Source organism: Oryctolagus cuniculus, chromosome 7 (genome assembly GCF_964237555.1).
Source record: "Oryctolagus cuniculus chromosome 7, mOryCun1.1, whole genome shotgun sequence".
NCBI lineage: Eukaryota > Metazoa > Chordata > Mammalia > Lagomorpha > Leporidae > Oryctolagus > Oryctolagus cuniculus.
In genome coordinates this window covers 46,944,292-46,961,613 of record NC_091438.1, presented here as the reverse complement: position 1 = coordinate 46,961,613, position 17,322 = coordinate 46,944,292, and the positions used below count along the sequence as shown (strand labels likewise).

The 17,322-nt window shown below is 47.8% G+C and overlaps 2 protein-coding genes across 8 annotated transcripts; one reads left to right on the top strand and one right to left on the bottom strand.

Moving 5' to 3' along the window:
- Window positions 1–1,030: 1,030 nt before the first annotated feature.
- Window positions 1,031–3,775, top strand: TNFAIP8L2 (TNF alpha induced protein 8 like 2). 5 transcript variants are annotated; one of them, XM_070076691.1, is made up of 3 exons: window positions 1,068–1,139; window positions 1,960–1,989; window positions 2,687–3,775. In XM_070076691.1, the coding sequence occupies exon 3, from the start codon at window positions 2,719–2,721 to the stop codon at window positions 3,271–3,273; it is 555 nt and encodes a 184-aa protein (XP_069932792.1). In that variant the 5' UTR covers window positions 1,068–1,139; window positions 1,960–1,989; window positions 2,687–2,718; the 3' UTR covers window positions 3,274–3,775. The 5 variants fall into 5 exon arrangements, with proteins under 5 accessions (XP_008262236.1, XP_008262237.1, XP_017200998.1 ...); XM_008264014.4 differs by lacking the exon at window positions 1,960–1,989 and having other exon boundaries at window positions 1,031–1,139; XM_008264015.4 differs by lacking the exon at window positions 1,960–1,989 and having other exon boundaries at window positions 1,052–1,164.
- LYSMD1 (LysM domain containing 1) lies at window positions 3,774–17,261 on the bottom strand. Of its 3 annotated transcripts, none has more exons than XM_008264017.4 (4): window positions 16,845–17,261; window positions 16,387–16,598; window positions 5,365–5,708; window positions 3,774–4,985 (listed from the first exon to the last, which is right to left on the bottom strand). In XM_008264017.4, exons 2-4 carry the CDS (start codon window positions 16,564–16,566, stop codon window positions 4,847–4,849), a joined length of 663 nt encoding a protein of 220 aa, XP_008262239.2. In that variant the 5' UTR covers window positions 16,567–16,598; window positions 16,845–17,261; the 3' UTR covers window positions 3,774–4,846.
- Window positions 17,262–17,322: the final 61 nt, after the last annotated feature.

The window sequence follows — 17,322 nt, the reverse complement described above, 5'->3', positions numbered from 1 at the left end:
GAGAAGAGGTGGTGTTGTGGCACAGCAGGTTAGGCCACGCCTGTGATATGATGCCAGCATTCCATATGATTACCTGTTCAACTCCTGGCTGCTCCACTTCAGTCCAGCTCCCTACTAATGCACCTGGGAAAGCAGCAGAAGATGGCCCAAGTGCTTGGCTCCCTGCTACCCACATGGGAGACTCTGGAGGGAGTTCCTGGATCCTGGCTTCAGTTTTGCCCAACCACTGCCACTAGAGCCATCAGGGAGTGAGCCAGTGGATGGAAGATCTCTCTGGCTCCCTCTTTATGTCTAACTCTGCCTTTCAAATAAATAAATATATATTTTAAAAAGGAAAGAGGCACTCTGACATGGGATGCTGGCATTATAAGCAGTAGCTTAACTAGTGGTGCCATGCCAAGCCCCTCATAATTTTTTAAGCCTCTGTTAGAGTTAATGACATCATTTGACATGTATTACACTTATCTGTGCTTATCCCTGGCCATCCTGTCAGATTTTGGATAGTAAATATGAGTATTTCTTCCTCACTCAATTACAGACTTAGTCTCATTTAAAATCCTTTTAGTTTAGCAGCTGCAAAGCTAGTGATCTGGTGCTGTGCTGACATCTGCTGGTCACATACGGCTCATCAGCCCTGCTGATGGTATGTTCCTTTCTCCAGGGCTGGGGCTGTCCATGCAATCCTTCCCTGCCAGCCACTGAAAGAAGATGCTTATGCTAACGTTACCCCACAGCACCACCTTTAAATCTTCAGAACTTTGTTCACTGAACCACACTCCGGAAATATGAAATTTATGTTTTCCCAGGACCACAAAAATACAAGAACAGGATCTCGAGGAACAAGGCATGAAGGAAAGAAACAATTTGGGAACAGGGGATGTGTAATCCCTCCTCCCCGTCTCAAAGAATCAAGACTTTTTCCTACTAAATTCCACTCCTTTCGACCTTTGTCTTATTTCTAGGGTGTTCTTGGGCCACAGACCTTGGGTGACAGCAGTGATGAACCGGAGGTTGAGCAGAGTAGGTAGGCGGGGCCTAAGGGGTGGGGCCTGGCCAAAGGGCCTCTCACTTAGAAGCTTCTCCATTCTGTGTGCTCTCCGGGAACATCCAAGGCAAGACTGGCACCCAAAGGACAGCAGGTGAGGGGCCGACAAAGACAGAAGGGTAGGTTTTAAGGGTGATGGTGGCAGAAGACTTCTGGCTCTTTCTGCCTTAGCTTTCCATTTTGTGAATCTTTCACTTGTAGAAGTCGTGGGTTCCCAGTACAGCTTGGTTTTCCCTGGGGCTAAGCAGCTTCTACAACAAAGATTTCATCTGGGATGGGGATGGTGGGCAGGGCTAAGAGACATGTGGATGTGGGTCAGTGACAGAGTGCTCAGAGATGTAAGGGACTTTTAGGCAACATGGAGCTAGAGGAGTCAGGAGCAGTGGGAGAGCAAGGCCAAGCCAGAGGATCACAGGGAGGACTCGGATGATAGAAAAAGGGAGACTGAAACAGGAGGCAGAGAGAGGACAGTGAACCAAACACGAGATAGCAACAGGACAGGGGAGAGCTGGGTAACAGGAAGGCCAAGGAGGAAGGAAAGCTCCCATGGAGCAATCTCCTCTTCCGGCCGTGGAACGTGGCCCCAAAAGTCCTAGGCGAGCTGGACAAAGCAAGGCTCCAGCTTCCCACTGGAGTCAGTCAGGTGGGGAAGAACCCCACCATGTCATCTCTCCCCTGCCTCTTCTGGCTCCTATTTTGGTTTGGGGGAGAGGGCGAGGCTGCTCCTCACTGCGGTCACAGCCACATCCTGCAGGGCAGGGGAGGGGGAAGTAAGAAGCAAAACAACCAGAGGAACCTCAGGCAAAGACCACGGGGCAAGAACCATGGGCATGCGCAGCAGCTACGCTGCCAGGCGGGTCCTGGGTTCAGCCCAGCAGAAGACCTTAGACCACTTGTTTCTCCCACTTCCTCAGTGTGTGCCAACATCACCGAGAGCATTCTGGGTAAGAGATTTCTTCAGATTGTTTGATTTGAAGGCCATTGCTATCATTTACTAGTATCTTTGGCCAAGTTGTTTAATTTTGCTTAGCTTCAGTTTTCTCATTGCAGAATGGGATTATCTACCTTACAGAGGATTGGGAAGACACATAATGCATATAAAGCACTTGGCTCACAGTGGCTCTCAGCAAATGTCAGTGATTAGGACATTTGACACCCATGAATATGTGTCTTACTTCTTTAAGGCAGTACAGCACTGTAGCTGACATAGGTTTTTGGAGTCAGAAAAACAGTTGTGTTTGATCAAAGGTAAATTATTTGACCTAAGATACAGTTTGCTGAACTGTAAAATAAGGATAGTAATTTCTATACTATCATAGATGTAGGGTATACATTCTGTGTGCAGAAATGGTAGCTGTGAGGCCCTCTCTTCTGCACTGTGGCAGCCTCCTACCCCTCGTGGTAGGCCAGCCTCCTGTGTGCCCATATTCCTCTAGCCACAGCTGTCATTGCTGCTTGCGCTACTGTGGAGAGCAAGATTTCCTACAGCACTAGAGGACCCAGGCAGCAGCAAGACAGAGCACTGAGCGGGCCTGCGGGGGAAAGTTGACAAAGATGATGATGAGACAGAAACCAAAGAAGCAACAGAAAGGGGAAAAGCCATTTCTCTGTTTCTAAGGAAGCTTGTGGCCTTTCTTCTAGTGACTGGTCACATACCCCACCCCCCAGGAACCATGGAGTCCTTCAGCTCAAAGAGTTTGGCACTGCAAGCAGAGAAGAAGCTACTGAGTAAGATGGTGGGCCGGTCTGCAGCTCATCTCTTCATCGATGAGACAAGCAGCGAGGTGCTGGATGAGCTCTACCGTGTGTCCAAAGAGTACACACACAGCCGGCCCCAGGCCCAGCGAGTCATCAAGGACCTCATCAAGGTGGCTGTCAAGGTGGCCGTGCTGCACCGCAGTGGCTGCTTTGGCCCCAGTGAGCTGGCCCTGGCTACCCGCTTTCGCCAGAAGCTGAGGCAGGGTGCCATGACGGCCCTTAGCTTTGGCGAGGTGGACTTCACCTTTGAGGCCGCTGTGCTGGCTGGCCTGCTGACTGAGTGCCGGGATGTGCTGCTGGAGCTGGTAGAGAACCATCTCACGCCCAAGTCACATGGCCGCATCCGCCACGTGTTCGATCACTTCTCTGACCCAGGCCTCCTCACTGCCCTCTATGGCCCTGACTTCACTCAGCACCTTGGCAAGATCTGTGATGGGCTCAGGAAGCTGCTGGAGGAGGGGAAGCTCTGAGAGTCCTCACCCTAGCGACTTCCACCTGGGCAAAATGGCTGACTGAGAGAACAGACAAAGGGCTTGCTAACCCTGCTCCTCGGCACTAATGCTTCTCAATCCTCAGGCTTCATTCTTTCCCCAGAGTGTTTTTGACTCAGAGAACATTTCACTCTCAAGCTGTTGGAGAAGGAGCAATGCTGAAGGGTGAGGTCTCTCTCCCTCTCCAGCCCCTGGAGAAGAAACAAAGCTGCCTGAAAAAGGTGAAGTGAAACTTGGGTCTCTATTTCTCCAATAAGGGACATCTGAAACAGGGAAGCCCCCAAGCCTATGACTCAGGGGAAGGGGGCACAGCCTATGTATCCCCTCTGGGGACACTAAAAACAGAAGGGAGAGGGTGATCTTTAGAGACTTCCTCATCCTCCAACTAGGAAGATTCCAGAAGCTCTGTTCAAAGTGCAAGAAAGCGGGCTAGGGCAGGGGAGACTTTCACAGGGAGGGGAAATAAAACTACTAGAACATGCACAGGGCTCAATGTTTAATATCTCCAGCTTCTTAGACCGTGTGATCAGCACAGGAAAGGAGGGATGTAAACACCACTTATCTCACCTCTTACCATTTCCATACAGGAGACTGAGGCATATTTTCCAGCATCACTGGGGTACCCTTGCCTACTTCTTCTGTTTAAGAAACAAACAAACTGTACTGCAGATCAGTGCTACAAATTGCAAATAACTATGCAGTGAGGAGCAAGGGATAGACATGTGGGCTCTACTGGGGAAGGGGCATAACAAAGAGACTCCCCCAGCTGTTCCCCTCTTCAAACCCCGTCGTTCCTTCTTCCATCTCTCAGCCCCAGGACAGGCTGAGGAGAGGAACACATCAGAAAGGTGAACTGGTGGAATGGAGAGTTCAGGCCCCTCCCTCCACTCTGCTTTTCCTCAGAGTGAGAGTTGTGAAAGTTACGGGGAGCTGCTCAGTCAAGACTGAGCGTAAGTCCTTTGCCAGTGGGGAGAAGGCCCGGCACAGCCTGCCATTCTTGGCGGCAGCACTAGTTCACTGGCTGCCCCAGTCCCAGGAACATGGTTGACTAAGGAGGTGGGGAGCCAGCAGTCACTGGCTCACTGTTCACAGACGTCCCCCACCAAGGGGCTACCAAAATCTCACTTGTCAGCTAACAATGGGAAGGAATAAGATAAAACAAATAAATATTACTTGAATATAGCACCAAATAACTTATGTGACATCACTGGAGATAGGAGGAAGTTGAGGGGGAGTCTCTGCTTCCCTGCTCTAACGACAGGGAATGGTAACCGGGTAGGGAAGGCAGCAAGGGTGTAAAAGGAGCCTTTTGAATCTAAGGGACAAGTCTAGGTTCAGCCCAAGAACCAGGAAGAGGTCTAGTACCCACCCCCTACTCTTGCCAATAAAAATGCCCCAGGTCAACGAACTCTTGATAGGCAAGGGGGCTGGGGAAGGTGGCAGGAGCTGAGAGGCGAGCTGGGAAGCCATGTTCTTGAGCCTCACCTCAGGCTCCTCTCCCCCTCAAGTTGCTCCTTCAACACACTGCTTCTCTCAACCAGTTCTGGGGACATCAGAGCTTGAAGATTTCATCCTCCTGGTCCCGTAGTGTCTGGGTCCGAGAGGTCCGGGTCAGTGGCACAGGACCTAGGACTGCTCGTTGTTGCATCCGAGGGGAGTTCAGATGGAGGCCTGCATCCTCCCCAGGTACCCTGTAGGGGAGAGAATGCCAGGTCAAGGGAAGAACCTGCAAATGGGCCAAGTGAGAGGAACAGGGGAAGCCATCTTCCTCACCTAATAGCTGAACGGGTTGCTTCTAGGGTGAAGACTCAATACTCTGTGATAAATCAACCCTAACGCTCCTTCACGAATCACCAGAAAGCGTCACCTGTCTTACTCCAAAGAGAACACAGAACCCACTTTCCTGTTGCCTCTACCCACTCCAGCAGCCACTGGCTCTGCTTCTGGTCTTGGGGCCACCTGGCAGAAAGGGTCACCTTGTTTCTGTGGGTGCTGTGCTTACTTATTCGTACCAGCGGCTGGGCAAGACGGAGTCTCTGGGAGAACTCCCAGGAACCACGTGAGACTCACCTGCTTTCCCTCGTTTTCAGCTTCTGAGCAGCAGCTTTCTTTGACAGGCTGATCTGTGAATCCAGCTTCTTAAGGAAGTCAGAGGCAGAGAGGTCCTGGGTGGGTGTGGGGAGGACTTCACCATTGGCACGTCCTGCACCTGTCTCTTGTTTCTTCCTCTCAGCTGGGTGTGGCCAGACGTCATCCTTATTTGGGTGTACATCTTCCTCTCCATCCTTCTCTTCCTCAGAATCCAAACCATTGAACAGGTCTCTGGGCTCTGTCAGGATGGGGATGTAGAGGGTTTTCTTCAGGAAGATGGAGTCATTTGTATAAAGGCGGTTTGCACGCTTAATCTGTTCCATCTTTTAAAAAAAGGCACCAAAATTAATGATGGTAATAATGACTGATCTCACGTAGCAGCTCAAGCTTTTTAAAGTGATTGTATAGAATCGTATCTGGCCCCAAAACAACCATGCCCAAGTACAAAGGGCTGAAATCACTTCTATTTTACAGATCAGCAGCTTTTACCTTTTTTGGCTTTAGGGTCTCTTTACCTTTTAAAAATTATAGAAAAAAAAAAGCTTTTATTTATTTAGAAGCTGTTAGTATTTAAAATATTATAAAATTATTAAGTATTTATTTAAAAATAATGAACCCTTTACATTTTTTAAAAGATTTACTTTTTTATTTGAAAGGTAGTTACAGAGAGAGAGAGAGAGAGATCAAGAGAGAGATCTTCCATCTGCTGGTTTACTCCACAAATGGCCACAATGCCTGGAGCCGGGCCAGACTGAAGCCAGGAGCCAGAAGGCCAGGAGCCAGAAGTTTCATCCAGGTCTCCCATGTAGGTATAGGAACCCAAGCATTTGGACCATTTTTCACTGCTTCCTAGGCACATTAGCAGGGAGCTGGATCGGAAGCGAAGCAGCCAAGAATCGAAGCAGCACCCATATGGGATGCTGGCACGGCAGGCAGCAGCTTAACCCACTACGCCACAGTGCTAACCTCCCCATTAAATGTTAATATACATATTTTAATGAAAATCACTATATTTTTCCAAAACAAAACAAAAAATGTAGCGAGAAGCAATGTTTTGAATTTTTTAAAAAAGATTATTTGTTTGACAGGCAGAGTTATAGAGAGGCAGAAAGAGAGAAAGAGAGGTCTTCCATCCACTGGTTCATTCCCCAAATGGGTGCAATGACCAGGGTTCAGCCAATCTGAAGCCAGGAGCTAGGAGCTTCTTCCAGGTCTCCCATGTGGGTGCAGGGGCCCAAGGACTTGGGCCATCTTCCACTGTTTTCCCAGGCAAGCAGTTGGGATTCGAACTGGCACCCATAGGGATGCCAGCACTTCAGGTGGCAGCTATACCCAGTATGCCACAGCACTGGCCCCAATGTTTTGAATTTTTACAAATAACTTTAATGTCTAAGAAGATAACAGGATTGCTGTGTTTGCTTCTACAATCTATTACAATATTACACATCATGCTGCCCCTGAAAATCACTGTGCACTCAGAATATCATGAGAATGAAAAAGGTTAATAATGTCTTATTATTACTATGAAAATAGTTTTGATCTTGTGGACCCCTTTTAAGAATCACTGTTGGGGCTGGTGTTGTGACAGGTTAAGCTGCTGCCCACAATGCCAGCATCTATGAGTGCTTGCTTGAGTCCCAGCTGCTCCAGTTCTGATCTAGCTCCCTGCTAATGTGCCTGGGAAAGCAGCAGAGGATGGTCCAAGTACTGGGACCCCTGCCACTCACATGGGAGACCCAGATGTAATTCCAGGCTCTTGGCTTTGGCCTGGTCCAGTCCTGGATGTTGAGGTCCTTTGGGGAGTGAACCAGCAGATAGAAGAACCTTCTCTCTTTGTTTCTCTCCCTCCACCCCATAACTCTGCCTTTCATATAAGTAAAATCAACCTTAAAAAAAAGTCACTGTTAAAGATGAGGAACTGAGGGCCAGAGAGGTTAAACTATTTGCCTAAGATTATCTGACAAGTTAATGACAGAGTTAGAACCAGAATCCTGGGTCATTTCACTCATAGGAATGCTTTTCACACTGTAATTTCATTCTTTCAATATTTATTTTGAAATAATTTATTAATCACTGAGTACAGTGACTGGCATCACCATCTACCTACCTAATTTCTCAAATAGAAATGTCAATGGCATCCTCAACTCATACTTTTTTTCATTACCCATACCAAAATAGTCAACAAAAGTGCTTTATAAATATCCCTTGAGGCCCGTGTTGTGGCACAGCAGGTTAAACCTTCGTCTGTGATGCCAGCATCCCATTTGGGTACCAGTTTCAGACCTGATTATTCTACTTTTTTTTATAAAGATTTATTTTATTTATTTGAAAGACAGAGTTACAGAAAGGTAGAGACACAGAGAGAGAGGTCTTCCCTCCACTGTTCATTCCTCAGATGTCCACAAAGCTGGAGCTGGGCCGATCCAAAGCTAGGACCCAGGAGCTTCCTCTAGGTATCCCACGTGGGTGCAGGGGCTCAAGGACTTGGGCCATTCTCTGTTGCTTCCCCAGGCACATTAGCAGGGAGCTGGATTGAAAGTGGGGCAGCCAGGACTCAAACTAGTGTCGACATGGGACTGCAGGCGGTGGCCACAGTGCCAGCCCCACCTCATATTTCTCATCTGGGTTATTCAATACTTTAGCTGGTCTTTCTCTGTTTCTACTCATCCTCCTCTTGACAACTATCTTTCTAGAAAAATGTATCTGATTAATCCATTAGCCTACTTATAACCTTTCTGTAGCTCCTCCTTGCTAAAAGATGAGATCTAAATTAGCATTCAAGGATTTTCTCAATCAAGCCCCCACAAGAAATATATAGTCTCATCTCTCTCTCTGCCACTTATATATATTTTGCTCTCTTGAAGTTTTTATTTCTCTTTTAACATTCCATGCCCTTTCACATTTTTGTGTCTTTATTCATCCTGTTCATTTTGTCTGAAATGCTTCCTTACTCTTCTGTGCTTGGTAAACTTCTACTCATAACTACCACCCCCTTTGTGTTGCTTTCTTCACGACTTCAAATGCACACTATAATAACTGCCATAATACTTACCCTATTATATTGTTATGCACCTCACTGGATATTTATCTTGCCTAAAACCTGTGAATCCTTTAAGAGCAGGGATGGGGGCTGGCGCTGTGGCTCAGCGGGTTAATGCCCTGGCCTGAAGTGCTGGCATCCCATATGGGCGCCGGTTCTAGTTCTGGCTGCTCTTCTTTCAATCCAGCTCTCTGCTATGGCCCGGGAATGCAGTGGAAGATGGCCCAACTCCTTGGGCCCCTGCACCCATGTGGGAGACTTGGAAGAAGCTCCTGGCTCCTGGCTTCAGATCTGCACAACTCCAGCCATTGCAGCCAATTGGGGAGTGAACCATCAGATGGAAGACCTCTCTCTCTGTCTCTGCCTCTTTGTAACTGCCTTTTAAATAAATAAATAAATCTTTAAAAAAAAATAAAAAGAGCAGGGATGATGACTGCCATCTCTGTGTCTGCAAGGTGCTCCTTAGCAGCCCACAGAACCTGGCACATGACAGTCCTCATTAACGCTTTATGAATTAAATCAGATACTAAAATACAGAAACCACAGATAATATCGGTATTTTAAGATTGAAACCAGTCAGTTTTACTAAAACTTCACCTAATATTGGCACCAGTTTGAACAGTCATATTTCTGCTATTTGTTGAAATATCAAAGCTCTTTCTACTCTGGGAAAGATCATTACAATAAACTTGACTAATAAAATCTTACTATAATGTGTTTAAAAATAAAACCAGGGGTGGGGAGCAGCCGGAGTTGTGGTGTAGCTGGTTAAGCTGCTGCCTTGGCACTGGTTGTGTCCCAGCTGCTCCACTTCTGATCGAGATCCTTGCTAATAGCCTGGGAAATCAGCTGAAGATGGCCCAAGTACACAGGAGGCCCAGATGAAGCTCCTGGCCCCTGGCTTCAGCCATCTGGGGACTGAACTGGCAGATGGTTGATCTTTCTCTATATATTTAACTCTTTCAAATCAATCAATAAAGGTTAAAAAATAAATAAAATAGGGGGCCACTGCTATGGCATAATGGGTTAAGCCACTGCCTGCAACACTGGCATCCCATATGGGTGAGTTTTGAGTCCTGGCTGCTCCACTTCTGATGCAGCTCCCTGCTAATGTGCCTGGGAAAGCAGCAGAAGATGGTCCAAGTCCTTGGACCCCTGCACCACGTGGGAGACCCTGATGAAGCTCCTGGCTCCTTGCTTCAGCCTGGTCTAACCTTGGCTGTTGTGGCCATTTGGGGAATAAACAAATGGATGGAAGATCTCTTCTCTTTGTCTCCTTCTCTCTGTGTAACTCTTATCTTTCAAATAAATAAATCTTATCTTTTAATTTTTTTTTTTTTAATTTTTGACAGGCAGAGTGGACAGTGAGAGAGAGAGAGACAGAGAGAAAGGTCTTCCTTTGCCGTTGGTTCACCCTCCAATGGCTGCCACTGCAGCCGGCGCACCGCGCTGATCCGATGGCAGGAGCCAGGATCCAGGTGCTTTTCCTGGTTTCCCATGGGGTGCAGGGCCCAAGCACCTGGGCCATCCTCCACTGCACTCCCTGGCCATAGCAGAGAGCTGGCCTGGAAGAGGGGCAACCGGGACAGAATCCGGCGCCCCAACCGGGACTAGAACCCGGTGTGCCGGCGCCGCAAGGTGGAGGATTAGCCTATTGAGCCACGGCGCCGGCCTTATCTTTTAATTTTTAAAAAATGTTTTATACGGGGGGTGTGGAGGAAAAATCTTCCATCTACTGGTTCACTCCCTAAATGGCTGCAATGGTCAGGGCTAGGCCAGACTGAAGGCACCTGGTTCTCCCAGGTGGGTGGCAGGGGCTTAAGCACTTGGGCCATCTTCTGCTGCTTTTCTAGACACATTAGCAGAGAGCTGAAAAGGAAGTGGAGTAGCTGGGACACAAACCGGTGGCCACATGGGATGCTGGCATTACAGGTGGTAGCTTAACCTGCTATGTCACAACCCCAGCCCTGAAATGGACTTTTTTTTTTTTTTAAAGAGTTATTTATTTATTTGAAAGTCAGAGTTACACAGAGAGAGAAGGAGAGGCAGAGAGAGAGAGAGAGAGGTCTTCGATCTGCTAGTTCACTCCTCAGTTGGCTGCAATGGCCAGAGCTGCACCAATCCAAAGCCAAGAGCCAGGAGCTTCTTCCAGGTCTCCCACGCGGGTGCAGGGGCCCAAGGCCTTGGGCCATCTTCTACTGCTTTCCCAGGCCACAGCAGAGAGCTGGATTGGAAATGGAGCAGCCAGGTCTTGAACTGGCACCCATATGGGATGCCGGCACTGCAGGCGACAGCTTTACCGCTATGCCAAAGCGCCAGCCCCAAAATGGACATCTTTTTACTTGATTATTGTTTATAGCCCTTGCCTATATTCCTGCTGAACTGTGTTCTTTTTTCCTTGTGGAACTCTATTTAGTGGAGCATTAGGCCTTTGATTATAATATAAATTAAAAATACATTATCTCAAAAATTAAGAAAGAGAGTGAGAGAGAGATGAAGGAAGGAAGGAAGGAAGGGAAATATCAATTTATTCTTAGAATTATATCTATGAACTACATGGAATCTGTTCCCTTTGTATTAATATCACAGTAACACAGGAACTGATAAAAAATAAATTATCTTAGTTTTTTTTTTTAAGTGAGGGTTTTAGAATGAGACAGCATGGTATCATTAATAACTCCACCAATTATATTAGTTTGTGGTCTACAACAAATTAGCTTACATCCCTAACCCTCAGTTTCTTCATCTTTTTTTTTTTTTTTTTTTTTTTTGACAGGCAGAGTGGACAGTGAGAGAGAGAGAGACAGAGAGAGAAAGGTCTTCCTTTTGCCGTTGGTTCACCCTCCAATGGCCGCCGCTGCAGCCGGCGCACCGCGCTGATCCTGGCAGGAGCCAGGAGCCAGGTGCTTTTCCTGGTCTCCCATGGGGTGCAGGGCCCAAGCACCTGGGCCATCCTCCACTGCACTCCCTGGCCACAGCAGAGAGCTGGCCTGGAAGAGGGGCAACCGGGACAGAATCCGGCGCCCCAACCGGGACTAGAACCCGGTGTGCCGGCGCCGCAAGGTGGAGGATTAGCCTATTGAGCCACGGCGCCGGCTTATGTTTCTTCATCTTTAAATGAGAATAATTATAGCTACCTCCTTTATAAAGATAATATGCAGTCTGGCTCTTATTAAGTATTGCTTAAGGCTCTCAGTTCCTTCCTGAGATGCTTGCTTGGTCTGTCAGGTGCATTCTCTTCATTATTTCTTTTCACTCAACTTTGCTAGCTCGCTTACTCTACTCTCTGTCTCACATCCGAATTCTTTCTTGTGTGAAGATAAGAACCCCTGAGCAGCTGATCCCCAGTAGCACATTTGGTGACACAGATGGGACAAGAATGAGAGCTGTGATGAGCAACTGATTTTCTATTCTGTGGGACTCTCTACTAGGGTGTACAGCTTGATCCCAAGGCATTAAAGAAAATGCTGCCGGCGCCGTGGCTCAATAGGCTAATCCTCCACCTTGCGGCGCCGGCACACCGGGTTCTAGTCCCGGTTGGGGCGCCGGATTCTGTCCCGGTTGCCCCTCTTCCAGGCCGGCTCTCTGCTATGGCCAGGGAGTGCAGTGGAGGATGGCCCAGGTGCTTGGGCCCTGCACCCCATGGGAGACCAGGAAAAGCACCTGGCTCCTGGCTCCTGCCAGGATCAGCGCGGTGCGCCGGCTGCAGCGGCGGCCATTGGAGGGTGAACCAGCGGCAAAAGGAAGACCTTTCTCTCTCTGTCTCTCTCTCTCACTGTCCACTCTGCCTGTAAAAAAAAAAAAAAAAAAAAAAAGAAAATGCTAATTTCTCTGGACATAATATAAATTAGGTGACCAAGGAGTCTGGTCAGCAAACAGGACTTTAGATTATAATACCATTTTACAACTAGATCTATTCTGCTGTGAGCACAGGGAATGGACAGACATCTCTTATACACAGGCCTTTATGGCACTAAGAAAAAATTGTGAGGGGCTGGTGTTGTGGCATAGTGGCTAAAGCCCATGCCTGTAATGTCAGCATCCCATATGGGCCCTGATTTGCATCCCAGCTGTTCCACTTCCACTCCAGTTCCCTATTAATGCCACGGGAAAAGCAGCAGGAAAAGGCCCAAGTGCTTAGACCCCTGTCACCCACGTGGGAGACCTGGAAGAAGCTCCTGGCTCCTGACTCCATTTGGCCCACTCCCGGCTGTTGCAGCCATCTGAGGAGTGAACCAGTGGATGGAAGATCTTTATTTTTCTCTCTGTCTCTCCCACTTACTCTGTAACTCTGACATCCAAATACATAAATAAATCTTCAAAAAGATGACGACAAAGAAGAAAAAGCACTGCTTAAATGATAGGTAGGTAATAACTTGAGTAATTATCATAAATACATTTTCCTCATTTTACAAATGGTGTGGGGAAACTGAAGTCTCACAAAGGGGAAGTGACTCAGTTAGTAAGCAGAAGAATGGAACCAGAGCCTAAATAGAGTTCTTCTTCACCAGACTGGAGCTTTCCTATACTCAGAGGTTTCAGCACTCTATGGGTGGGGGCTGTATCAATAGGGAATGCTGGCATCCCATATAGGAGTGTATTGCTTCTGGTCCAGCTTCCTGCTAATGTACCTGGGAAAGCAGTGGATGATGCCCCAAATACCTGTGTCCCTGCCACCCCCATGTGGGAGACCTGGATGGAGTTCCTGGCTCTTGGCTTTGGCCCAGCTGTTACTGGCATCTGGAGAATGAAGCAGTAGCTGGAAGATCTCTCTCTGTCTCTCCCCATCACTGCCTTCTGAATATACAAATAACATTAAAAAAAATTTTTTTAAAAATAAAGCCTCAATAAATTATTATTGATTCACTGGCAGCCCACTTCCTTTCTTTACATACTGATGAGCCCCTGGTGAACCCCAGAGGGTGACCAGTATTTTCAAACCCACTTTCTTTGCTTAGGGCCATTCCCTCTCCTTGAAATTTTTTTTTTTTAAGATTTATTTATTTATTTATTTGAGAGGCAGAGTTACAGAGAAAGAGAGGGAGAGACAGAGAGAAAAGTCTTCCATCCACTGGTTCACTCCCCAATAGCTGCCACCGCTGGAGCTGGGCCAATCCAAAGCTTCTTCCAAGTCTCCTGCCTGGGTGCAGGGGCCCAAGCACTTGGGTCATCTTCTACTGCTTTCCCAGGCGATAAGCAGAGAACTGAATTAGAAGAGAAGCAGCCGGGACACGAACTGGTGCCCATATGGGATGCTGGTGCTGCAGGTGGAAGCTTAGCCTACTGTGCCACAGCACTGGCCCCTGTTCTCTCTCTTACACCCCCAATTTCCATGCGTTAAAATGCTATCTATGCTTCTATTAATTAACAAACATACATTTTAGGGCTGGCACAGTGCAACAGGTTAAACTGCTGCCACTTGTGACACCAGCGTTCCCTATCAGCGTGCCATTTTTAGTCCTGGCTGCTCCATTTCTGATCCAGTTTCATGTTATTGCACCTGAGAGGGCAACAGATGATGGCCCAAGTGCTTGGGCCCCAGCCACCCATGTGGAAGACATGGGTAGGGTTCCAGGTTCCTGGCTTCATCATGGCCCAGCCCTGAATGTTGTGGGAGTAAACCAGCGTACAGAATATTCTGTCTCTCTCTCTCTCATTCTGTCTTTCAAATAAATTAACCTTAGAAAATATTTTAAGATGTTATATGCTGGGGACTATGCCATATTTTAGAGATATAAAGTTGACAAGACATACTTCCTACTCTGAAGGAATACATAGACTGTTGGAAAGACAATGTAAACAACTGTAGGTTTATAGAAGAGAGCACAGAGGAAGAAGTTCTAAGTATTTTTAAGGTCTTAGAGATGGCTGCCTTAAATGGCCACTCCTGCCCTCTTTGAAGTGAAACTAATTTTTTTCTGATTTTTCCATTCTTTGTTAATACCGCTATAAACTTACCACATTGAAACCTATAATCATTTTTTTGTGTCCCTACCCATTTCCCAAGGTACTACAAATTACATGAACACAACAACCATATGATTTATGGTTTTTGTTTGTTTGTTTTTTGACAGGCAGAGTGGACAGTGAGAGAGAGAGACAGAGAGAAAGGTCTTCCTTTTTTTGCCGTTGGTTCACCCTCCAATGGCCGCAGCAGCCGGCGCGCTGCAGCCAGCGCATCACGCTGATCCGAAGCCAGGAGCCAGGTGCTTCTCCTGGTCTCCCATGCGGGTGCAGGGCCCAAGCACTTGGGCCATCCTCCACTGCACTCCCAGGCCGTAGCAGAGAGCTGGCCTGGAAGAGGGGCAACCGGGACAGAATCCGGCACCCCGACCAGGACTAGAACCTGGTATGCCAGCGCCGCAAGGCGGAGGATTAGCCTAATTAGCCACGGTGCGGGCCTCGATTTATGTTTCTATTTCCCAAAAGTGTTAGCACAGTGCTTTACACATGGGAAGTATAGGGGCTGGTGTTGTGGTGCAGCAGGTTAAGCTGTTGACTGTGATGCTGCCATCCCATATTGGAGTTCCAGTTCAAGTCCCAACTACTCTGCTTCTGATCCTGCTTCCTGCTAATAAGCCAGGGAAGGCAGAAAATGGTGCAAGTACTTGGGCCCCTGCCACTCACATAAGAAACCAGGATGGCATTCCTGTCTCCTGGCTTCAGCTTGGCCCAGCCCTGGCTGTTGTGGCCATTTGGGCCCTGAACTAGCAAATGGAAGACATCTCTTTCTGTAATGCTCTTTCAAATAAATTTTTAAAATCATATATATCTATATATACATACATACATATACATATATATATCAAGTATACAAATGTTGGCTAACACTCTTTCTCCCTCATATGAACAAAAATAAATAAAAATTAAGGAAAAAAATTAGAGTACCCTGGCTACTGCTGGCATTTGGGAGGACTAAACAGTGACTAGGAGCGCTCGCTCTCTCTCTCTCTCTCTCTCTGCCTCTCAAATAAAGAAAAGCAAATTGTTAAAAAAATATTTTAAGCTAGCTAAACCCAGCATTTGTTTGTGTGAGATGGAACAAGATTTGAGGGGGGAAACCCATCAACTTTAATGCAACATATTTTTACATCTATCAAATCTCCTCTATGTATAACCTGAACTCCTTGGTGTGGGGAGCATCTGCTTTTCATTTTAGTACATAAAAGTATTAGGCAACAAGCACAAGAAAAGACAGGCACATTATGAACTTAAAACTAAAATCCAGCACTGTAGGCTGCCACTGTGGCACAGCAGTTAGGCCACTGCCTATGGTTCCGGCATCCCATATAGGTGCTGGTTCGAGACCTGGCTGCTCCACTTCTGATCCAGATCCATTTTAATTCACCTGGGAAAGCACTGTGAGACGGCCCAAGTCCTCGGGCCCCTGCCACTCACATGGGAGATCCCCAGCCCAGTCCCAGTGTGGCTTATTTGGAGAGTGAACCAGTGGATGGAAGATCTGTCTCTCCTTCTATCTCTCTGTAACTCTTAAAATAAATCTTAAAAAAAATAAAAAACAGCTTTATTTGCTGTGAATGCTTTCTCATTCTCAATTAGAATTTTTCTATGTGGTTAATACTACCGGCTTTAAAAACAGATCTGTTTGAAACCCAACTCTGACATTACTTGACCTTAGTCAGATTGGTTAACCAATCTAAGCCTCAATTATTTCTAGCTGTGTGATGGGAAAAGAGCTATCTATTTGACAGGGATGTGAGGCTCCAATAGGCTACCAGATGCAAAGTCCCTAGCATAGTGTTGGCTCCTCTCTGTTGGGATAGTGGGGCAGGATCTGTACCAATCACAGTGCAACATTGACACGGGAAAACAAGATACAGCAGAACAGACCACAACACAATCAGGAAAACGGCAGGGGCGTCTGCCTACAAGGACTATATTTTCCTGAGGAATAAAGCTCTTCTATCGGGCTGTCGGCACCCCAATCCTGGAAGACTCACCGTCACCCCGTATTTGAGAGCTAGTCCAGCCAGGGTATCTCCGGGCTCCAACTGATGCTCCAGGCGTCTTTCCCTCACTGGGGAGCAGGCCGATTGCACCAGGCTTCCATAAGAACGAGTCCGGCTACCTTGAAGCAGTCCTGACCCCCCGACAGGGGGCTGTCTAGAGGGAGAAGCCATCTCCTCGCCCTGCTGACAGCTGGAGTTGCAACCTGAGGGGGACAGCACCCAAATCTGGAAATGGATATTCTGGGGATCCCTTTCCCCTCCCCTCTCCTCTCCTAAGACTCCCCGCCTCCCTGGGCACTGTGCCCGCCCCCTCAACACTCACGCAGCTTCTGCTCCCTCCAAGCCCCTTCCCACCAATCTGTCTCCTGAGTATTCCGTCCCTCGCTGTCTCGCCTTAGCACCCTCCGACATTCGACCTCCAACAACTCTTCGCTACACCGACCTCTGACCTTTGAATTCTGGACACCCTCCTCAACACTCTTTCCTCAGTTTGCACCCAAGTCCAGTAGCCCGGCCTCGGGGCGCCCCCACATCGCAGCTCTGTCCGGTCCCAAGGCTCATCTGCTAGGGTCTGGAAAAAAAAAAAATCAGGCCCACTCCAGAGCCGCGGACGGACGAAGCGCGAGGAGACTGCGAGTTTGTAGCACACTTTCCACTCAAGAGAACGCTCAGTTCGCGTCAGACGGGTCACACCCTCAAATTCGGAGTCCGTATCAGAGTTCTTTTTCCTTCAGACGCTTCGAATCCGCCAAGATGCAAGGGCCCCGGATCCAGCGGAGTGGCAAGTTCTTTGAAAGAAAACTTCATTTCCCAAAAGGCTTCGCATCGCGGGGTCGCTGGGCACCATAGGAAATGCAGTTCTCTTCAGCGCGCGAGAGGCGGGATTTCCGGGCGCGCCGGGCGTGCGTGAGGGGCGTCACCGGAAGT